The 23,814-nt window shown below is 42.7% G+C and overlaps 2 protein-coding genes across 2 annotated transcripts; both read left to right on the plus strand.

The window, feature by feature from the left end:
- The first annotated feature begins 1,101 nt into the window (after positions 1-1,101).
- On the plus strand, positions 1,102-2,223 carry LOC114766303 (interferon-induced transmembrane protein 5-like). The gene is made up of 2 exons (XM_028956996.1): positions 1,102-1,368; positions 1,500-2,223. Exons 1-2 carry the CDS (start codon positions 1,168-1,170, stop codon positions 1,719-1,721), a joined length of 423 nt encoding a protein of 140 aa, XP_028812829.1. The 5' UTR covers positions 1,102-1,167; the 3' UTR covers positions 1,722-2,223.
- A 2,127-nt stretch (positions 2,224-4,350) lies between these two features.
- kcnq1.1 (potassium voltage-gated channel, KQT-like subfamily, member 1.1) lies at positions 4,351-23,758 on the plus strand. The gene is made up of 17 exons (XM_028956444.1): positions 4,351-4,765; positions 7,298-7,388; positions 9,745-9,871; positions 10,402-10,480; positions 10,557-10,653; positions 10,774-10,914; positions 11,136-11,246; positions 11,388-11,483; positions 11,562-11,678; positions 11,779-11,905; positions 12,090-12,143; positions 12,230-12,359; positions 20,546-20,621; positions 20,716-20,810; positions 21,089-21,135; positions 21,289-21,350; positions 23,239-23,758. The coding sequence occupies exons 1-17, from the start codon at positions 4,512-4,514 to the stop codon at positions 23,446-23,448; spliced, it is 1,914 nt and encodes a 637-aa protein (XP_028812277.1). The 5' UTR covers positions 4,351-4,511; the 3' UTR covers positions 23,449-23,758.
- The last annotated feature ends 56 nt before the right edge of the window (positions 23,759-23,814 follow it).

Below are 23,814 nucleotides of genomic sequence, written 5' to 3' on the forward strand. Positions count from 1 at the left end.
ACTTAGTTTTGCTCCACTCTCCTCCACCTGCACTAATTGATGTTCATGTTAGCTCCAACATAAGTCTGTGACATTTTCTTCCCCCAAACACCACTTTCTTTTCAGTACACGGTGACACAACGGAATGTGTCCTCTGCTTTTAACCATCACCCTTGCTGAATAACAGAAGGGGACACAAGACTAATGGACATCCTCCTAGGACTCGCAAATGAAGCCACTGACATCATCTATTCCATCTAAATGAAAGTAAAGGTAAATTATAAATCCATCAAAATCCTACTTTATACCCCCAAGAATAAGAATAATTTTTACCTTAGAAAGGAACATCAATAAAGTTATCTCAATAGCCCACTGATAGGACCAGGAAATCTGTCCAGCTTCATTATTCTCTATTCTGAAGTTTAATATAACATTTAATGGGCCTACCTGGTATTCTGATGGAAGAAGTCTGTAATATACACCCGTGTTATGACAGAGGAACTGAAGTATTCATCAGACACCGAGCTGAAATACAGTTTTGTCATTTTAAGGTCTCTGCTTAGCTGAATTCAAGCCAATGTAATTCATGTCACTGCTAAAAATACCCCTTGGCTTATTTCATGACAGCCGGGCTGCTGTCTCTCAGGCCCACTCAGTAACAATGCTGTGGATAATTTATAATATGCTGATTTCCTTTACGCCGATAATAACCCAGGGATTCAAAAATTGGCATTTCATAGGTATGAGGTACCACTTTTGCTGCAGCAAGCTAAAAATAGTGGTGTTTCATGCAATTTATGAGTTCATAATAACATTATTATCATGACTTTACTTTAATTAAACACTCTATTCAGTCAAGGGAAATTCAGATTTAATTGCTTATGAAATATTACCATGCTAATTTTGACAACCCTGCCCCCTGGGAACATGCTCTTACTGTTACTGTTATTTTAAACTTTTAAACAAATTTTTACAAACGTATAAATCTGTCCTCAAAGATCCTAAACCCCGCGGCAGCACAAGGCCGTCACAGTGACGTATCAGGGTCACAGCCACAAAATGACAGCCCTCTGGGCCCTTCCCTGCATAAATGCTGCACTTCCACCCCACCCTAAAAGAACAGCGGCGCACTGGGACTGTGTGAGAGCAAGTCCAGGGCTAAACGCTCCAACAGAACAAGGGATCAATATGGATAATGTCACTTACTACTGCTCCAGTGACTACACCCCACTGACCAGCAGCAAATCAACCCGCAAAGCTGCCCACTCCGCTATCGACGTGGGCCACGCTGACAAACTGCCCAAGGACTACTTGATTTGGTCCCTGTGCAACACTCTATATGTCAATTTCTGCTGCCTTGGATTCTTGGCTCTCATTTATTCAATAAAGGTTAGTTGTCTTGCTTCTGTCTAAAGGTGGTCCGTTCTATTTTTAGGCTTTAATCAAACCAAGAATGTTCAAGAACATTGCATTTCATATTTTATTTGGTTAAGTGATAACTGACTGTAGAATCTCTACAGACACGGGACCAGCAGGTCTTGGGAAACGTACGGGCAGCGGCGGAATGCTCGGAGAAAGCCAAGTGGTACAACATCCTGGCATCAGGCTGGAATCTGATGGTGCCTGTCCTAATTCTGGGCTTCCTGGTGCTCCTCGTGCTCTACCTGAGAAGCACTGATGGATCGTTTCAGATTGGTGGACACGGTGGCTTTCAGAGCTTTCTGAACCTCTTCCGTAGGTGAACCTGTGTTTTTGCTGGTTTCAGCCTCTCAGGAAATCTGACAGGGAAGAGCACAATGCATAGAGCAACGTTTTTTATAACCCCACCTTTTATTATCGCACGACCCATTGCATTCAGATTCTTTATTGATTTACACTTGCTTGCGTGACACGTCTCATTCAATCGGCCACTGGCTACAACGAACATCTACATGCTCATTAATATTTTATGCTAACATATGTCTATAGTCTTGCAGGACTTCTTTTTTTTAGGTCAAAATCAACATGACTGTTTTCCTTGCTGATTTGTAGATTTGTTTAATTTTGACAATGGTGAATAATCCATTTTATACAGCAGTAGCTACAGTGAGTGCAACTTGTAATCAGATTTACAGTTACATGCGGTGTCACGTTCCCTTTTTTTCACTTTTCATTCATTTATGTATGTAAAATGTGCAATGTGTGCACGTTTGGCCAACAGAAATGAATAAAAACAGACAAAATAAACGAAACAGAAATAATTCCTCCAAGACTGCTTAGTTTTGCTTTGTTTTACTCAAAACCGCTCCTTCTCGTCCGACATTTCAAATTGACCTTAATTGCAGGTTTCGTTGCCAGCTTACTATTCTTGCCGCGCAGGCTGGAAGCAGATGTAAGTTATTTAAATTTATGGTCCCAGACATAAGTGCTCATCCTAACATAGCAGGGAAAGGCATTTTTAGATGTACGAACACAGTCAAAATATACTTTCTTGTGACCTTGTTTCAATTTACACCGTTTACATCAAATTCAATTTATTGACTGGTTATTATAGTTGGAATGCATTCGTGTTTGTATGCTATGTCTCACTGTCAGCTATTTAGTTGCACTTAGCATATTTCCTGTCCATCTGCAATAACAGGTTTCTTTCTAGAATTTCTAATACTTGTGGCGATTAGCCACAATGGCGCTGGCGTGACGTGGGTTTAGAGAAAAGGTGGTGAAATGGTGCTCCCTGCTGCCATTGAGCAGCTATTACAGATCATCATTCCAAGCCACCAACATGTAGAGGACCCAGTATCCATGAGCATGAATAATACAATTATATTTTGCTGCATACAACTATGTCAACTGATCTTATGCATCATACCAAACATACTGGAAGTGACCAGACATCAAATATAAATGTCTGTGTACAGTCATGACATTATGACCGCCCATCTAAAATTGCGTCCTTTTCATTTCACTTTCGATCAAGTCCCACAAGTCGTGATGCGGTGCGTAAATGGATCAGTGCATAACACAAATTCTGGACTGGACTGAGGCCTAGTCAGCACCTCAAACTCGCTGTTGTGTTCCTCAAGCTACTCTTGTGGCATGGCACATATCCTGAAAGAGGGCAATGCTATCGGGGAATGCTGGTCCCTGGTCCCTCCATCTCTGAAGGTAAAAGGAAAACATTCATCTAGACTCTTCTCCGTCTTGGCCCCTCGGTGGTGGAATGAACTTCCCCTCGAGGTCAGAACAGCTCAGTCACTGAGCACCTTCAAACGACAGCTCAAGACCTTCCTCTTTAAAGAATGTTTAGATTAAATTGTAATTTTCTTGTTGTCGAACTTTGTGTACAGAATCTACAACAGAGTGAATAAAAAGATTGTGTTCATAGTTGGGGTCCTAGTGAACCGGAATTGATCTCTTCATCGATGGTAACTTGAAAGCACGTTGTAAGTCGCTCTGGATAAGGGCGTCTGCCAAATGCCGTAAATGTAAATGCTGATTCCACAAATTTTGGTCTGCAAGAATGCTTAGGAAGGTGGTGTGTTTCAATTTAACATTTGTCAGTGGAACGACCATCCACATGACGTAAAAGAAAATCTAGTAAACACTTTGTTTTACAGCATCTGGACCAGGATACCGTCTTCCATGGTTCCTCCATGGTCCTGTTCTGGTGCTTTCAGGAGCTTTCGGAGGTGGACACGGGTCACCGTGGGCACCCTGAATGGTTGGTGGCTACCCACTGCAGCGGTGACACCTTTCAATCTGAGCCAGCAGGAATATTGTTTCACAATCCTTACACTTGCCCATTTTTTTTCTGGATCCAACAGATCAACTTCAAGGACAATATATCCCATCACTGCCTGCTATGCAACTAGTTCCGTATTTTCTTAACAGCGTCTCCTTCCAAAAGAAACAATAGTGTGTTCTGTTTTTTTTTTTTTACTAATTATAAAAAAAGGATAATATGAGGCCGACAACAGAACCTGTCGCCATGTAATCTCCACGCCACGGAGGGAAAAGGAAACATGTTCCACGAAATGAATGCGTCTTAATTCTCAGGGCGGGCGCGACAGTGTAGCCCACGGTCAAGGTCAAGGTCGTCCCCGCGGAACCCGCTGTGCCCCCCAGAAGGTCACAGTGGACGCGGCCTTCTCCCTCGGCCAAGGCCGCTCGCTGCAGAAGCGGCCACGCAGGCTGTCCTGCGTGTCTGCCCGTGGCACGCGTGTCACCTCCACGTCGTGTCGTGGGTTGTGATTGTGACTGTGAACGTGATTACAGGGTAGTTGTTTTTTTGTTTTTTTTTCTGGTGGTGAAGCTGGCACGTGACTGGCCCTCAGGCCGATGATACCCCCCCCCCAAACTTCTCTTTCATCACCTATTCGTTTACAGAGGTGGAGTGAGAGAGAGAGGGAGAGAGAGGGGGAGAGAGAGCATCTTTTAAGATACCAGTCACACTTTACAGCCGCTGCTTTATAAAGACTTTACCAGCTGCCCTGTCCTCCGGACACTCGGACTAAAGCTTTGGAAGAGTCGGCGTGTGGGTGTGGGGGGCCGGAATGTCCTCCGCCGGGAATAACCGGAGCGCCTCGTGGATCCTCGGCGGGTCCGAGGGCCGCCCGGACGTGGAAATGTGCGAGCCGGCGGCGGCGGCGCGGCGGGCGTCGAACCTGCAGGGGCTGAACCTGAACCCGCGGGTGTCGGTGTACAGCACCACGCGGCCGGTCCTGTCCCGGTCCTACCTGCAGGGCCGGGTCTACAACTTCCTGGAGAGGCCGTCCGGGTGGAAGTGCTTCGTCTACCACTTCACAGTGTGAGTGTCATTATTACAATACGGTGATATAGCGCATTATTATTCTTGCACGTTTCACGATATCATTTATATATATATATATAAAAAAAAAAAACGCTAAATAAATGTGCCACACGTGCGACATAAGTGGACCGCGCTCATTATCGGCCGCGATAGGCAGCGTGTCCCTGTCTGGTCACCCTGTGACATGCTGGTGTTTAAAAGAGATGCCAGCAGAGTGTCCCTGATGTGTGACACTTTAGAATCGCACAACTCTGCTCATTTCGCACATGTTCGTCTTGTCTTGAGTGTCCTGCGTCCTACACGATGATGTCCAGTTATGTCCCGTTCGACCTGTTCATTGTGCAGAAAAGTTCTACTTTTCTCTGATAGAGATCTGTACAGTGTTTTACTTTGTTTAGTATGTTTAGTTTAGTGTGTATATACATATATATAATTTTTTTAAATTTTATGATTGCACTATGGGGCGGTCTGTGTGAAACATTATTTTAATACACGGTATACTGTGTATACTGTTGTACAGAATATAAATCAATCTCGAATCTTGAATTTTGAATCTTGAATCTATGCCCGGTTTAAAAAAATGAAGCCATCTTGGTATAATAAATATTTGAAGCTGCTAAATTTCCGTTATACTTCTATATAAATTTCTCCAGTAAAAACAGCCAGAAAAAAAAATACTGTCCTTGTGCGAGTCAAAGGTGGCCAAGAATTTGTACGGCCTTATCACAAGTCGAGGCTTTGGAAGGTTGGAGGGCTCTTATCATTACTGCATGACCAACGTGTGTGTGTGTGTGTGTGTGTGGGCATGCATGTGTGCACCGTGTATGACAACAGAAGGCCTTTTGTTTTCACAGTGACATTTATTTTAATTATTTCCAATTCACAAGCGATCAGTGGTGGCACTTTCTTTTTTTTTTTTTTAATCGTTTTATTTTATTATACAGTAATAAAAGCCAATTTGTCATTTTTGTGCAATAACTGTTGCTGTATTACTACAGTCGTTGTTTTGTGACAGTAAACATCGACCCTCGTGCGCTTATAATATCAGAAGTAAGTGATAACATTGTGGCCAGCTGTTGCTAAAATTCTCCCTAGAAGGCAATAGCTCAAGGCCTTCTGATGGCAGGGTGACGGCAGCGGTGACGTCACGGCGAAGCCATGGCGATGCGGCGGCGTGAGGATCCTCACTCGCGCCGGCGGCGCTCCTGTTTGTTTGTTTGGTCGCTCGCCCCTCCCTCGACGTTTCTGCTGAAAGCTGCGCTGAAAGGGGCAGGTGAGATGTCTTTGTGGCGCCAGCTGTTGCCGTTTTTGGGCTTTTGAATTTGCCCCTTTTTATTGCATCATTGTGTGTGTGTGTGTGTGTGTGTGTGTGTGTGTTGTTTCACACTGGACAACATCCAGTGAAAGGCCACACCCCTGTATTCTCTAACTCACTAAACCCCGGACGAGGGCGCGTACCTTGTCCAAGGGATCCTCGCTGCACCCCCGTCCCGTTACATATATTTCAATTAAAAATTAAATTGGTTGTTTTTGTCATTGTAATGCACAGCACGGCACACGGTGGCACTGCGAGTGTCCAGTGGGTTGTGAGCAGTGTGCAGCAGCGCGTGGGGACGGGGCCTTGCTCCAGTGCCACCTTGACGGCCCGCTTCCTTGCCTACATTGTCCCCTCTCGTCCAGCTCAAAGCCATTATCAGGTTCCTCATGTTTACAGTCACTCATGTTATCATTTCCAATAGCGAAGACAAACAGGCGATTAGATGCGCGCAAGGTTAATGTAAGCCCGGCTACCGCGTGACGTAGCACAGAACACGCTGTTTTTTCAGCCTTTACTTTGTCCTTAAGATATAATTGTCCTTTATTGTCCACTGTTATACTGAAAATGTGCCGTGAACTTGTCTTCTGCAGGAGCCTTTAATTGCCCCTGTTTTTTCGTTGTGAGTTTATTCGCTCATATTGACATAGAGTTGGTTTTTATTGCGTTTGTGTAAGCAGGGTATTGCGGAGAGCGTATGATCTCGTAAAAATGTCTTTTTTATTTTTTTGTGCCGTGGCTCTGCATTACTGCAGCCAGTGGAAATGAAGCACATTTCAGGTGAGATAAGGCTCTGTGTGCTCCCACCAGGGACTCAACACAGCGCAGAGGTCACGAACGCTCGGTGGGCCAAAGTGAGGCCCATATGTACACGTGCTCAGCATCAAACCGCTGGATGCTGCTCCAATAGAAAATGGCTGATTTACACAATAGAATAAACAAGAAGTGGCACGAGGCCCGACTACGCTCTACCTTACGCTCCGCTAAATCAACAGGGAAACTTGGCGGCGTCGCACACTCCTCCTGTCCAACGGCAGCATGTCACTTGCAAGTGCTCAAGACCAGAGCTGGTGCTCAGTGTTACATGGGTGTGGTTTGTGATGGGGTGGGTGTGATCGGGTGCATGGCGTCACAAGCGCGCTGTTCAGGGGAAAATGCAACTCATATGTGTGTCTATCTCTCTTGTTGTTTTTTTTTTTTTTTCTTTTTTTCAGGTTTCTTATTGTCCTGGCTTGCCTCATCCTCAGTGTGCTTTCCACTATTGAGCAATACCAGAATTTGGCATATCGCACACTCTTCTGGGTGGTGAGTTTTCTCTTTGTTTATAAAGCTGCATATACCTTGTGCAATGTATTTTTATGCAAATTAGCATATGGGTCTTGGAAACCTTTGACCTCAACGTACCCATTTGTAAATATGGCGTGGTAATGTGTGACTGGCCACCAGGGGGCAACCCATCCCATATAAAAAAGGCTCATGTACGTTAACCTAGTCTTTTAAAGCTTAAATGCTAGTCTTTTATTCATTATCAATAAATCAATTAATGTCCCGATTATAAAGGATTAACTAAATGTGTGATTTGTGGAATTAAATACCTTCAGTCATTTGTCCATTTACGTCCAGTTTAAATACGCTTAGCAAATCATAATTGTCACTTCTGTTTTTCTGAAGGTTACATAGTCCACTAATACCAACCTTATTTAAAAAATGGTGAGTTTGTGAAATTCACAATTCAGCCAGTCTAACTGCCAGACGCCAGAGATGAACAATCCCACTGTTCACAATACATTTTTGCACAATAAATCTGCTTTTCAGTTATCAGAAACATGACAATGGCTAAAAAAAAAGGTAATCAGACCCTTTGAAAAGGGAAAGCGAGGGGGTAAGATTAAGGGGCAGATTGAGTGGGGCTACAGTTTGGTGGCTGTAGACATTCAGGGTCAAAGTGCAACTAAGGCAGCAGCTAAAGGGATTAAAGCGACACGGCTTGCTCAGTGCAAGGTCCCCCCTCTGAATCACGAGTTATCTAGCCGACCAGACCTAGAAATGTCCACTTGTTTCAAGGCACTAAGCTTCTTCAAGAGCACGACAGGTGTCTCCTTTTGTGCTTTTTTTAACCTCAAGGGTTGAACCCCAAAAGACTGCCGTGCATCGCCGCAGTGAGATTCCAGCAATGACTGTCTGTAATTTCTCAGATCCTTATCTGCCTGCTTATATTTATTTACATTTTTTTATTGAACTAAATGCTTATATTTACTTCAGAGAATTAACCCTAAAAGAGGATGGTTATTCAGCAACAGCTGAACATTAATTTCATTCTTTAGATACAGCATTAGATAATGTAGATAGTAAGAAGTTTAGGATGCTTTGACATTCTTGTTTATAAGACATTTATTTTGCAGACCCTAATTGGACCAGATTTCAATGCAATTTACGCCAGTAAATGCTTAGCAAAGAATTTTCAATTAATAAAACTTTTGTTTTTTACATGAATACATAATTGTGATTTATTATTTTAATTGACCTCAATTTAAAACTACAGTAGCAAATTTAGCAAGATACTGCAGATTAATACATTACATGCAACTCAAAGGAAGTACACTTGAATTGAAGTGAAAAGTCAGCAAATTCACTCTTTCTTAGGACTTAGCATGTCAACAGCTCTCCATTTTTGGTGGGAGAATTCCAGACCATGGCACCATAGTAACTAAAAGCTTTCTCCTCACTCCTCTGGATTTGAAGGATTACCAGGAGGGATTACCAGGTACCAAGTAGGGGCGTATTAAAATTTGCAATTGCCCGTGAACAGCGACTTTATCAGTCATAGAATTTGCAAATAGTTTTATTATTACAATCAGAAAAGCTGATAATTTTTAGCTGTATCACTGTGTGACAGGACACAGGGCACTATTTTTGAATTGGCCCTGAGCTTGTTGAATAGTATATCATCAAATACGTCCTTGGGATTTACATAAAGAAAGAAGTAAAACAAGAAAGAAATGAGGCCTTTAAAGGAAATGTCCCCGTTGGCGCGCTGTGCCTTTCATGTCCCCAGATATCAGAAGGGCTCTAACTCCCGTCAGATCAGCTTTCTTTGTGAGCGTTTGCACTCAGAGTCGGGTCTGACTAACCTTTGCTGTCTGTCTGCCCCTCACCAGGAAAGGGTCACCCCTTTCCAGACTGCTGGCAAGGTCCCTCCTGCCCAATTCTCAGGCCTTGCCTCGCATTTCACTTCTCCCGACGTGTCAGGGAACAGAGGGCTCCCTGGCCAGGCTCATAACTCATACTTGTCTGTGGCCCTGTATCAGTCAGTGGGGGCCTCAGGCAGCAGCTCTCTATTGTTTACCTCCAACTCAGCAGCGAAACAAGGGCAACTGCTGTTGTCGGCCATGTCCGTGAACCATCCCTTCTGTGATTTCACATAACCTCATGTCAGCTCTTTCTGCATAACAGTGTGTGCCTATTGGTTCTGTCGTGTAACATTTGCACACTTGCAGAAGAGGCTATTTGTTGCATTTAAAGTGGGTGTTTTTGAAAAAAAAAATCAGATATTCTGATTTTTTTCATATAAAAGAAGTATTGTAGAGGAGCCTTCAGTAGAAAACGGATGAAAAGGTGAAAAAGTGTATTGAAATAAAGCCACCTGCCTTTGTCCCCACAGGAAATAGTGCTGGTTGTGTTCTTTGGTGTGGAGTATGTGGTGCGGCTGTGGTCAGCAGGATGCAGGAGTAAATATGTTGGTGTCTTGGGGAGGCTGCGTTTTGCGAGGAAGCCCATCTCCGTCATCGGTGTGGTAAATTTACTAGACAATATTAATGTTTGCTTGTTGTATTGAATGCATGCAATAATCACTACTGCTGTGGTTCTCAGACTTTTTGCAATGACTGCTACCTCCAAGAATATTTGGCTTACTGCCATTAGAATCAGCCTGTTAAGCTTATTTACACAGGAGGTAAAATGAATATTGTTCATTATACAATTATCCACTGTAAATCCACAAAGTTTACTATGTTGAAGATATTAAGAACAATATCAACACTGTATTAAAATAGTATGTGAAAGTGTGTAAATTAAAGTTAGTATTTGTCATAGAGGACGCAGCACTCATGTGTCCTCCGCATTGAACCCATTACCATTTGTGAGGTGCCCAGCTTATCTCAGTGGCCCCCTTGATGGCTGGTGGATTCGAACCTGCAACCTTCTGATCACAAGTCCTCTTTCTTAACCACTTAACCCACAAACCCTGTATTAAACCATATTTTGAGAACCAAGGCAATCGTGGTTATTTGGTGTTTGATTACCTGTTTGGTGTCGACAGACCTGATTGTGGTGGTGGCCTCTATCATTGTCCTTGCTGTGGGCTCCAATGGGCAGGTTTTTGCCACTTCTGCTGTCAGGTAAGAGCAGAATTACAAGTCGAAAATGTCAACGAATCCACCTTGATGGTAATAATAATGGTAATTCTTGTCCCAGAGGGGTTCGTTTTCTACAGATCCTGCGAATGCTGCATGTGGACAGGCAGGGCGGAACCTGGCGTCTGCTTGGCTCTGTGGTCTTCATACACCGTCAGGTTTGACAGATCACAGATTTATAGAACAGTCAGACTTGCATTGTTCATTATATTAATGTGTAATACTGTGTGTACAGTACGGCTCAATATAGTACAATATGTGTCTGTTCCTGTTCCTAGGAGCTGATTACGACGCTGTACATTGGGTTTCTGGGCCTCATCTTCTCCTCCTACTTTGTGTACCTGGCTGAAAAGGATGCAGTAGACAGCAGTGGAACCACAGAGTTTGGAAGCTATGCTGATGCCCTGTGGTGGGGAGTGGTAGGATGGATTTATTCAGTTCCTAAATTGATATTTAACTAGTATCTGTCCTTTGATGTTAGAGTACTTATCCAATTTTGGGTCTATAAATGGTAGGGGTCAGTAAAATTATATAGCCATTAATGACACTTTAAGATGACTGATATGTGTAATGTGTAAGTTCTTAACGTGCATAATATTCAGCAGTGATTTCAATGTCCATTTACGTTTTTTTTCTGAAGGTGACTGTGACTACAATAGGCTATGGAGACAAAGTGCCCCAAACATGGATCGGCAAAACCATTGCATCCTGTTTCTCGGTTTTTGCCATCTCCTTTTTTGCACTTCCAGCTGTAAGTTTACATTTTACGCAACAATGTACTGTCAATGCATTGCAAAGAAAACTACACTTTCACTGATGTAGAGTGCATTGACTGACAATGGCCTGATAATGATATGTAACAGTGGTTTTTAATTAACTTTGGCTTTTCTAGGGAATTCTGGGTTCAGGCTTTGCCTTGAAGGTTCAGCAGAAGCAGAGACAGAAACACTTCAACAGACAAATCCCTGCTGCTGCATGTCTTATCCAGGTCAGGACTAAACATTGATTTTCTCGTAATGAACCCTCATATGTGCATTACCTTTCTCACCATAACTTTGTCCTTTAGTCAAGCTGGAGGTGCTTTGCAGTGGAGAACAATGAATCTGCCACTTTTAAGCTGTTTGTACGAAAGAAGTTGTTTCTTCCAAGTACCGATGTCTCCAGCCCCAAACCCAAGAAACCGGTATTTCAGCTGAATTCAGCATTTCAAATAATAGGCATTCTAAAAAATATATCTATATTTTAAAGCATATATTAAGCACCATTGGGGTTTTCAACTGTAGGCAAAAATGAGGAAGAAACAAAAGAGCGTTGACAAGGACAGTGGCCCCAGTTCTCCCACTATACCCACTATTACCTACGACTTTGAAGACGGGAAAGACTCTGATGCCTACAACACCCAGCACTCAGGTAGACCATATGCCTGTTTATTTTTTCAGTTTTCACTTTGACATGTGCAGGGCATCAATCTTTCTATTCTTATACTGGCAACTGTAGAGCGTAGCATTCACTCATCACAGAAAATAATAATATAATGTGACTGTGCTGATCCTGTACTGTCTTCTGTTCAGCTGAAACACCTTTTTCCTTTCAGATCGACAGCAGTCATATACTTCCATCTCGTCCTTTCAGTTCTCTCCACCGCCAGGTAGTCACCCAGTCTTTCCATGAGCTTTTTATACTGAAATCCACACCAGTCATCTGAATGATCTTCTGTAATCTCTGCACTTGCAGTTAAAAAGAGCTCAGGGTTGTTGGAGGTTCACTCCCCTCCCCCAGTCCACCGGAACATGAGCTTTGCGGATGACCTGGACCTGGAGGCAGAAAGAGATACCACGCTCACACCCGTCACACATGTGTCACAGTAAGTGTGTTACAGATATCTCTGTCTCCTGCCTTTTGTGTAAGAAGTTGTAAGCTTGTAGTTTGTATTATGTGTTTAGAGTCCATGCAACGCACCCGTGGTGTTCCATTATTTTTTTCAGTTGTTCAGTACTGAAAAAAACACCCATTCCTAACATGGACATCACTGTTATATGCAGAATACACTTTACATTCCTCTGGGTGCGGATCGCATGCAGCGGTGCCATTAGCAAGACTGCTGGGTCCCATTAACTGTTAGCATGTGGAACAGCATATGGCCCATATCTGGACCTTTGTGTTTATTTGTGTTCATGGCTCCTAGACAGTCATCACCTCTGTATATACTGTGCTGTGGTCCTGGGACCTGGGACAGTAATACAATTACTTGGACCACAAGAGGGCATTGGAGATGTTCCCTTACGTCATCATACAGTGTTAGCAAATAGGAGTGATGAGAGAGTGACAACGCACTTGTAAACACAGTGGTTATGTAGATTTGATCAGTTTTGTGTTTATTATTATGATTGACGTTGCTTCAATCTAATATAATTTAACATTTACACTTTAATTGACACCAAACTGCACATTTCCATTTATTATATCTCATAATTTCTGTACATTAAGCATAATTAAGATATTATCTGGAGTACAAGTATTTTCTAATTCACCTTTTCTAAACGTACAGTTAAATGTGGCTTCATGTGTGAATCAAGGGAATTCATGTGTAAGAAATCTGATGGAATGAACCAGAAATCTTGAGATCAATTTGCTGGTATTCACCCTAAAGAGATAGAAAAATTGCCTTTTGTTGCTGAAGTTAGGTTGAAGTGTAGGATCATGGTTAGGTACCGAAGAGTCAGGTTACACTGAGGTTCGTTTATAGTATATAAGTTATATGTTTATTACCCTGGACTCGCCTGACATTTTAAAGACAAATGTGTCTATGCATCTGTGGGAGAGCTATATGGTGCAATATATTTTATTTTATAGCCTTGAAACTAATACCCTTTTATTATCACATGGCAGATATTAACTGTTTTATGTCAGAAGAGTTAGACATTTTTTCAGCACATTAGATTTGCAGTAAATTCAATTAAATGTTATAAAGGGATGTGACAGTTTGAACTGGGAAAAATGCATTTGTGCATGTTGGAAATTATAAATGTATTTTGTATATGTTACTTCATTTAAAGTTTAATGGATGGGATAATGACATTACGGTGAAAGTACAAACAGGAGCGGATTTGATTAGATAAAAGATAAACCCGATAGTGGACAGGCCGTATGTTAGCTCGCTGTGAAAGGACCCCTGTATTTATTCTGCACAATAGGCTAATTTATGACAATTTCACTTCTTTCACGTATTTTTAAATGTCCTTCTGCTGCCTGCCAGCCTCCATTTTAGTCTGAAATGTTTAATGAAGCCTTGCTCGACTCACACCAGGACGCAGGCTGAAGGCTTTCAGCACAATGGTGACAGCTGGACCTCTCTCTTTACTTTTTTTTGTGTGTGTTTGTATTTGCATGTTGCCAGTGAACTAGAAGCCAAGTGAACCGTCTGCCCTCTCCTCTTTCTTCCTGCACTCAGGCTGTCTGAGTCCTCTCATGGCACTTTACGTCTGCTGTGACCTTTGGCTCTGGCCTGTTGACTCAAGAAGTTAAAGAAGTACAATAGCCTCCTCGTGCCTACAGCTCAAAGAACTTCGCAGGGTTGGGGATAGGGGGGTGGGGCGGGGAACAATGGTGCAGCTACGCCTCTGCTGCTATGTGTACATATATAGCCATATCATAGATAGATAGATAGATAGATAGATAGATAGTCTGTTCTGCCATTAAAAACGAGCTCAGTGCTACAGTTGTTCTGCATGCAGCCGTGGAGAGGAAGTTTTGGCTGAAACGATAGATTTATACTCTGAAAACAGAGAGGGCCTTCTAAATGAGGGCTCGGCCAACCAGAGTGGCCCTCAGCTCCAGCAACCAGACAAAGGGCCATTGTCACGGCAACAATAGCCTGATTGACAAGCGGTCTCAGCCCAAGGGCTTGTGTAAGAAGGCTGCAATGTCAGCTTTGTTAGCAACACTCTTATTGTAAGGAACAATCGCTACACTCTGAGCAAGCACTGCCATTTCATGCAAGGGTTTTATCCTTATAATAAGCATGCACACACAGCTGCAGGAGAACTATTATTCCTTTTTCTATTCAGTCGTCCTATTCAAAGTGCCATTTATTGCACATTTGCTACATCAGAAATTAATGCAACATAATCATCATGAACATAACTTAAGAAGAAAAAAACACTGCTGGATGTTTGTTGAGGGAATTAGGATTCTGGAGAGCCAGTAATATCTCAGTTTGGCAAAATATCACATGCCTGGTTTCTTAATTTTTTCTTTATTTGTTATGCATGCAGGCCCAGCCACTAATAGCTGATTATGAATTTCCTTCAAGGAACTGGGTTTAGCTGACAGTGAGACACATCGCATATGTGCTCAGTCAAAAGGCAGCTGGTCATTGTCTGTACAATGAAAACTGGCAGGTTACGAGTGCCGCAATTAGCCAGGAAGGCGGGATTAAGTTTGGCACTTAGTGAAGATGTGATTAAACGTGTATGGAGCGAAAACTGCAGGTTGGATTTGAGTTTAAAGAAGAAAAAAAAATTCTGTGCTGATTGTCCTGGTTTAAACAATTGTGGCATAAAATCCATAAGACCACTTGACCCCGTGGTCAGTGGTGCATCCATAAATTTCACACCGCACAGATGCTCCATCAGATCTGGGGAATTTGCAGTCAGCACCTTTGTGTCAAATTATTCCTGAATCATTTTGCTGAAATCAGGGAATATTGTTTTGAATGGGTGTCTATACAAAATATTTTTGTCCTTGTCAGTGTAGAGATAAAATGTTTTTTACATGTTACATTTTCTTTTACATAGTTTTTTACATATTTTACACAATATTTTAATATTTGTCTGCCACATTTAGTTTCATTTTGATAGGCCAAGTGTGTGTGTGTGTGTGTGTGCACGTGTGTGTGTGTGTGTGTGTGTGTGTGTGTGTGTGTGTGTGTGTATATATATATATATATATATATACTGTTCCACATTTTTAAAGTGTAAGAAGAATGTAAAAAAAATCAACTTATCTCATCAACTTATGCTTATCTGCGTGGTGTTTTCCTTTTTTTTTTAATCAGTAGTTTGAATTGTTAGTGTTGCAGACAGTGTTTAGAACCACTTCCTCTTGCATGCTTTACATGAAGGTTGTATACAGAACAGTGTGTTTCCCATACTCGGAATGTATTTGCTGGTGTGTTGGTCTCATCTCACACTGTCAGTGTTTACTGCTTCATCTGCTAAACAGTGAGGAGCACGCATGGGACTTTGTTTCCTACACCGCCATGATTTGAAGATGCCTTGGTCTTGTGGTGTGACGTGTGTTTCCTACGTCGGTTTGTTGATTTGGATGTATTAGAGAAGGTAATACAGTACATTAGTAAAAATGCGATTTTTGCATTTCAATCACAGTGGCTGGATTTCTAGATCTGTTGTCTCTGGGTTACAAATGACAAAAAAAATCTGATCATTTCATGTTTTGTCTTTGTAGAGTGAGAAGGAAGAAGTTTGGCCCCCGGGCCAAAATTTAGGCACTTTTGGAAGAGAAAAACTTTTCTTCTCAGCAGCAAACATGTTAACATGTAGCAAAGTAACAAAAGACCCTTCCTCAAATGCTGAACATTAATATTATATCAAATGTTTTGCTTGCAGGAAACTGAAAAAGCTGAACCTTTTCTGAAAACCTTTTTAATATATTTGTTTATCTTGTCCTTTTTTTATTCAAGAGTTCGTCTAAGATTTTGGAAATGCAAAAGAAAATTTGCTGAATCCAATCATTTAAATGATCCAGTTATGTGTCCAGCTATCCCATTTGCAACCTTTTTTGTATGTTTATAGTGTGTGAGTGTGTTTGCGAGTTAGTTTGCTTTTACTATCGTTTAATAGGTTTTGTTGTGCTATAGAGTACAAGACCACTGGCTGTGAGGGGTGGCACAGGATTCCTCGGAGAAATTCTTAATAAAGATATTTAATACCATCTGTCAAAGCCCAGCTCTTTGATGATGGGGATGAAAGAGGGGATCAGCTGGTGGGAGCCACAGGGTCTCCTGCTGCAGACTGGACCATAGGGGGAGTTGGGGGGCAAGCATGTGTGTGACAATAAACAGGGGTCCCTAAGGTCCCCTGTCCTGTGACAGAAGCTCATATGCTGCCCCTGGTCAATGATTATCTGTCATTAAGTCAGTGGTGCCCGCTTATTAAAGTGTCCTGTTTGACATTTGAAGGCATTGATCGAGGAGATACGGGCACTTTATTGCGCACAGCCCCATCCCTGTGACCTCCAGCAGCGGCAGCGCTAATCAGCTTGTCACGTCTCCCCTCCCCACAGGAGTATTCTTGGACAGCCCGGACTCTGTTCTGCCTCTTAAAGCTGTAGCCATGTGCGGAGGCCCCTTAAACACCAGCAGACAAAGGGGTTCAAATTTTGCCTCATGGTGACGGGGGCAAGAGTGCAAGCACAGTGAGGAATCTATTATATCAGCATCACGGCATGCAGCGGGACGCATGAAGACGTTATTTACCTCTTCATTTATTCCCTTATAGAACAGCGATAGAGATGTTTCGAATGCATTCATTTCGTTGAATTACTTCATTGTGGCGGAGCGCCACAATGAGCGCCATAAGGCAGATTCCCGCAGAACACGGCAAAACAACGACTCCGTTTCCTCCGCTGTTTTCCGCCCCAGTTTCTTTTTAACCCGTTTATATAATGTTAATGCGAGACAGACAGCATACATTGATAGAAACAATATATATATATATTTATTTTTTACTAATTATGAAAGAAAACAGTATAAGAGAGGGACAATCTCACAGACCAGTAATGTCATGTAATGTCAATGTCACATCTGTTCATTCCAATGGACAAAACAAATGTAGTTACCACTTAGCTCCAGTCCGGTTTTTGAATGTTCATGGGATGTCATGTTGTCTTTTACCACTAGTGTACTATAGTATCTCCATTTAAACACGAACCCTGCAACACACACACACACACAAGATTTTAACGTGACACTTTTCTACACTTTTCTTCCCACGGTGGCCATTTGACAGGAATGTCTGCAATCAGATTTCTCAGGGCCCGGTGAGGGTTAATCTCTGGCGAATCTAATTGTTTGCTTTCCTGTTTATCCACTCCCGATGGCTGATGAGTGGGCCGTGGGGGCGAGAGAAGACAACCAGCAAGTCGCGGCTCGAGGCAGAAGCCCCCCGATGGCACACGGTACACACAGCCTCAGAGCGGGGCTCTTTGTTGCCGGCAGGTGATCGGCCGTTTGAGAGACGGTGTTAAAACGCCGGCCCTTCTTCTGCCCTCGCGTCGGTGGATTTTGCTCCATGCTTGTTTGTTTTACGCTGTTTCCTTCCCAATTATGTCTCTCTGAAGTGTCTGGAGTGTTTACGGGCTCCTGAGCTCCGGCCCTCCAGCACCGCGTTCAGTGCAGCCGTAATCAGCGCTGGAGATGCAGCAAACACCCACATTGTTTTACGGGATACACCCTGTGCGTGAGGCGGCTGTTAAAGGCTTTTTTGCGACGGGGTGTTGATTGCCGTTGCGCTGTTGTCATTTCCTGCCCCGCGGCTGCGCTTTTGAAGTGTGTCTCTCTGGGTGCGACTGTGATGTTCATTGTCAAGCGTATCCGTTGTGTGAAGTGCAGCACGCAAGCTTCGCACTCTGCTACTCGGCTAACGGGGATGACGTGGTGGCAGCTTCTTAATGGCAAAATTGGTTGAGGGCCGGGCAATATATCCATAAACTACTGTCATTGTGATTTAAATCATGATTTCATGATTTCTTGAGGATCCGCTTCTCATTGTCAGGTGTAATCAATATAAATAAACTATAAATATATATATAGTTGTGCATTCGTTTTCTTTTACTGTAGATATTTCAATATTGGTCGCTTTGCAAAAATAATAATCACAGTTTTTAGTGATCTTTAACAGAGGAGGGGATTCAGTGATCCTTTAGTCATTGGTTAAAACACATGCCAAATATAGATATGGGTCACTTAGTGATCTATAGTTGGCATGTGTTTTAACCAACCAATTTAACCAATAAATCATCAGTTACATACAAAATGACACAATATGTATTATATGTATATACACACACACATATATATATTATAAATCTTGTCATTTTGCATGTAACTGATGTTACATGTCATGTTTTTCTTGGTCCAGTAATATTTAGCAAGGATACCATGGTTGCGATTTTTTTTTTATCTCAGGTTTTGGGTGGGCAGGGACTGGATAAGAGGTGCAAACGCAGCTGTTGATGGGAGATGGTCCAAGGTGTTAAAAGCGTCAGAGTGCGTTGATGGGTCCATCACTCACACCCAGCTTCACACGCAGTCACCGAGAGATCCTCCTCACATCCGCTCTCGGCCAGCTTTGCCCAGAGCCAGGCCTTGTTGCCTGTGCCAGGAGCAGATGGTGACCCTGTGAGGTCATGCGACCATCATCAGCGTACATGCATCCAGGACCAGAACAAGAAATGCTGCAGGGACAGATGGGCCCATTCCAAGCTCCCCTCCCTAAAACAAGCAGGCCTGGGGATGTGCCCTCTGCCTCTCGGCTCTGCTGGTATCTCAGGCATTCAAGGTGGTCTGACTGCTGGAGACAAACATGCCCTTCCAGTAATCGCAGGCTGCTCATTTCCCCTCATCTGCGCCCTGCTCTGCTGATGAACCTGCCCAACATTTACAACCCATATTCATTCTTCTGGTAAGGTCACGTCCCAGACCACATGTTTTGCTGTCCTGCATTCTTCTTGGATGGTTCACATTGTGAATTTTTTTTTTTTTTTTTCGGCGGTATTTGGATGCAAATAAAACGACAGCGATATTCAACAGAGAAAAAAGGCCGATAACACTGATTTGATTAAAATCAAAATTAGCAGCTGACTGACTGATCAGTCAGACAGTTTCAACATTTCAGTACCTTCGTCACCTCATTAAATCTTCCGAAATGTTGGAAATGTCTGCATTGTAGCACACTCAAAGAAAATGTTTAGATAATGTTTAACTTCTGATCCTTTCACAGCCCTCTTTATTATTCACTATCCTTAACATTATTAAACAACACTGAGTCAGCATATAGAATGGGCTTTACCATCAGGCCCTAGGTGCGTTACTACAGAAAATCAAGAGCTTTATGCTTAATGCCTATACAAAAATGACAAAACCATAGTCACCAGAGGCACAAAGGTCTTCATATAGCAAGAAAAGGAATCACAGGGTCTATTCTGAGGACTTCCAGCAAGTAACAGGACAGGAATATATAACGCTGCTTGTTTGATTGTCTATTTGCCTTTGCTCAGCAGGAAGAAACCCAATCTCATAAAGCAGGCCTCAGTTCATTTTCTCCGCTTCTAAGCTTTCTCCAGAAGACGCCCATGGTCCGCATCCATTAAGTTAATGAGGCCCGGCAGTCTGTAGTCTGCGGTCCGGTCCTGCAGTTAAGAGGATAGCTGGTGTTTAACTGTGTGGAACTCGGTCTGAGCTAAAAAGCCCCACAAAAGTAAACGTGAAATACAACCCAAACAGCGAGTGGCGCTAACAAAGAATCTACAATTAGAGTAATCTGTCAGACTTCCACAGCGACGGGGACTGGGACCTCCGGCAGCTCGTAGCAGGCTGCACATCTGCCATATTATCTTAATAATACTGCTAACGCTCGTTAACGCCTGAGATGAATATCGGGGAACGCAGAATGCACGCATCCTGCTTCTCTCCAGCCAGTTACAGTCTTGTCATTGCTAATAGACGTTCCAGCATGACAGAGACCGGCCTACTTGGTTTCATCATCATGGGTGCCATCTGGTCTGCGGGTGAAATTTACCTGAGGGACTCTTCAAACAGATGGGGCAAGTGCGTAGGAGTTAATAGGCAGATGGCTCACATGCAATGTCTTGGCTGAAAAAAGGCACTCCAAGAAGGGCCTAAAATTCAACATGCCTTTCGTTTAAGTTTTTAGCTTTTAATCTCATTAATTTTAAGGCATGACCGGGTTAGATTTGGGTTAGTCAAGTAAAATCATGCATTTATTTTACTTTAATGTCTTTTAAATGCAGACTGCAGGATTCCCATAAGGTCGCAATCAGGGTGATCCAGCGCATGCACTACTTCGTGGCCAAGAAGAGGTTTCAGGTGAGAGTTCACAGGTCCAACCCATGCTGTGAGTACACCTCAACAAAAAGCTGCTTACACCTTGTTTTTATGCACTTCATGTGACATTTGGTAGCAAGCACGCAAGCCATATGATGTGCGAGACGTCATCGAGCAGTACTCCCAGGGCCATTTGAACCTCATGGTTCGAATTAAAGAGCTGCAGAGAAGGTAGGAAATTATTTGAAAAAAATATTGAAAAAATATTTTGAAAAAATATCCCTGTGTTTCTTTTGAACTGACTCTGTACCGGTACTGGCACTTTTTAAGCAAAACCCATCAAATTCTGTCATTCCTGATCCAGATCCTTAAACACATAAATAGCATTCACATAAATGAAGTGAACCAGCAAACGTTCTGATTCTGGCAATTTGAACAAGTATATGTTTACTGGGGTTTTCAATGGCATGGCGTCATAGAACCCGACTTTTGCACTGTGATTTTTCCAGGCTGGATCAGTCGCTGGGGAAGTTATCAATGTTTCAGACCAGCTCAGGTAAGAAACCAAAACGTGTTCCAAATCCCCAAAACAGTATGTGGAGTAATTCATTCACATAGAACTGATTTAACAAATTAATATCTCGAGCTTTCGGTTAAGGTTGCTATAAAGCTTTGTTCAATTTGAATACTTTTGTTTTCATTAATCTAGAGCGGACTAAAGATAAAGGCACTAACACCATTGGTTCCAGACTTAACAGAATGGAAGATAAGGTACGGTGAATTTGACCAAATATGTGAGAGTCGTAAATCTAAGTAGAAACAACTTGGGACATTAGGAGAACTTTTTCACTGTTTAACTTCCTTATGAAACTAGCTTAAATAACTTCTTCAGGAAGTGTCCAGAAAGAACTTCATCCTGTTTACAGGCTTCTGCTGATTTTTGTGACAGTAGCTGAGTAGATAATTGGAAATGGAACAGATATGTCAAGTGGCAACATGGGACAGAGTAACAGTCTTCATGTTAGGTTAATTTCCAAAATTGTCGTGTACCTAATGATATAATAAACATGTCTGTGTAAAGACAGCTGCGCACAGCTACTGGACATCTGCCTACTTCTAATTTAGCTGTCAAATGTGCATTTGATTTGTGTGTGAATCAGGAGAACATTTTTATAAATTAGTATTTCTGTGTTTTGACCACCAACTGCACACATTGGGATCACAAGTAGACAATTAATTGAATCAGAAGGGGGAAAAGTGAGGAAAATGTAAGTCTGTGCCCTCCCACCGACCCCCCAGCTGGATCTGAGCTCCCTGTTGTACAAACATTTATGGAACTCTGAGATCTGAGATGTTTCTCCCCCACTGCTGTGGATCCACACATAAGATTACAGACCCTCAGACATGCTCTTATGTTCAAACACACACATGCCCTCCTCACACGTTCAAGTTTCACATGGGTATGTGGGTATCTGCATCAGATAGCGTCACACTTAATCATCACTCGCCATCCTGTGGTTGGAACTTCTGAAAAGTGAACTTTCAACAAAGCAATTCTAAAATCACTAATATTTAAAGTGCAATTTTCTGTGTTTACTCAGGAGAGTAAAGACCCCTGAGATCTTCGGGCCTTTGGAGCTCCTTATGTTTACTCCTAAAGGTCTCTTTATTTACAGACTTAAGGGGCAGTTTGTAAAAAAAAAATAATGAATTAGTGTTACCCTGTTAGAGTCTCAGAAACATTTTCACAATGTAAAAGAAACGTGGCAACATGCAGCAATATAACAAACGGGCTAAATACAGGTTGCAGTAACTACCACCCCTGTTATCCATTTCCATACCGGAAAGCTGAACATCTGCTTCAGAACTGTCAAGAACAGAGATCATGAGACATTATGGGAGTACTTTATATGGAAGCAGGCATGCATTTTACTTTAAGACTAAGACAGAGAGAAAGAAATAAAAGAAGGACTAAACAGATAAGGTGAGATAAGGTGCAGGATCAGTGATCTCGTACAACTCCTCACTATAGTAATTAATGTCTTTAATTAACCAGTTGTAATGACCACAGTATGAGAGGAAAGGGTAACTTGGTGTTTGACAGAAGTTGATTAAGCAAGAAAACTCCATGAATAATATGACATATTAAAACAGGTTTGATTATTATTCACTTTAATTTTGGTTGGTCTGTTCTGTTCTGAGGTCATGACCTTGTTACCTTGCTCACAATTACTGACCTTCTAATCCACAGCTAGTCCCAGGATTAATCCTCCAGAAGTTCAGTTTTACAGAACTTTGTGCTGTCTTGTTTATCTTGTTTATCAGGGACAGGGGTGGCCTAGCGGTTAAGGAAGCGGCCCTGTAATCAGAAGGTTGCCGGTTCGAATCCCGATCCGCCAAGGTGCCACTGAGCAAAGCACCGTCCCCACACACTGCTCCCCGGGCGCCTGTCATGGCTGCCCACTGCTCACTCCCCGGGCGCCTGTCATGGCTGCCCACTGCTCAATCAGGTTGAAAGCAGAGGACAAATTTCGTTGCGTCACCGTGTGCTGTGTATCGCAATTACAAAAAAGAAGAAAAAATAAATTAGGAAGTTATGATATGCTGTTGTGAATGTGATATATATGTTGTTGTGATTTTCTTCCCCTTCCATTTTCAGATCACACGCATGGACCAGACCCTCAGCCGAATCGCAGACTCCCTAAAACTGCTGATGTCAGGAGTGGGACACGGGCAGCTGGGGGACAGCCAGGCGGACAGGGGTGACAGGCAGCAGGACAGACAGAGTATCCCCAGCCAGAGCAGCCTGCCCAGCTACGAGCAGCTGTCCGTCCCGTCCGCCGGCCTCTCCAACGACGAGAGCTGCTGAGAGTATCAGCTCAGATAAGGTCTCGTGGGCCATGGTGTCTCCCGTCCTACTGCTCACACAGTACCATGACCACATGTAGCGGGGGCATGCAGGAGTGAAAATGTGAAAAATGTGCGGGAAGTGGAACAGCAGTCTCATGCATTCTTAAATAACTGTTAAAAACACTGTTAATTACAATTAATTAAGAAAAGGGATGCAGTAGAATGTATGTGCACGAACACACTGAATTTATCTGACCGCAAACATATTCCAAGTTTACTGAAGTCGGTAATTAAACGATTTGTCGAAGGTGAATCCTCTTGTAAACCGGTCTTTATTTATTCTTTTTCCAATGATGTGTAAGTGAGAATCTGTAAGTGTGTAAGT

Source organism: Denticeps clupeoides, chromosome 16 (assembly GCF_900700375.1).
Source record: "Denticeps clupeoides chromosome 16, fDenClu1.1, whole genome shotgun sequence".
NCBI classification, from domain to species: Eukaryota; Metazoa; Chordata; class Actinopteri; order Clupeiformes; family Denticipitidae; genus Denticeps; species Denticeps clupeoides.

Bases quoted from the DNA above. Each gene is read 5' to 3' on its own strand.
- kcnq1.1 (XM_028956444.1), top strand. From the start codon at position 4,512: ATGTCCTCCGCCGGGAATAACCGGAGCGCCTCGTGGATCCTCGGCGGG. The intron at 11,484-11,561 runs GTCAGGACTAAA...TTTGTCCTTTAG, and splicing joins CTGCTGCATGTCTTATCCAG to TCAAGCTGGAGGTGCTTTGC. The intron at 20,811-21,088 runs GTAGGAAATTAT...TGATTTTTCCAG, and splicing joins ATTAAAGAGCTGCAGAGAAG to GCTGGATCAGTCGCTGGGGA.
- LOC114766303 (XM_028956996.1), top strand. From the start codon at position 1,168: ATGGATAATGTCACTTACTACTGCTCCAGTGACTACACCCCACTGACC. The intron at 1,369-1,499 runs GTTAGTTGTCTT...GAATCTCTACAG, and splicing joins CTCTCATTTATTCAATAAAG to ACACGGGACCAGCAGGTCTT.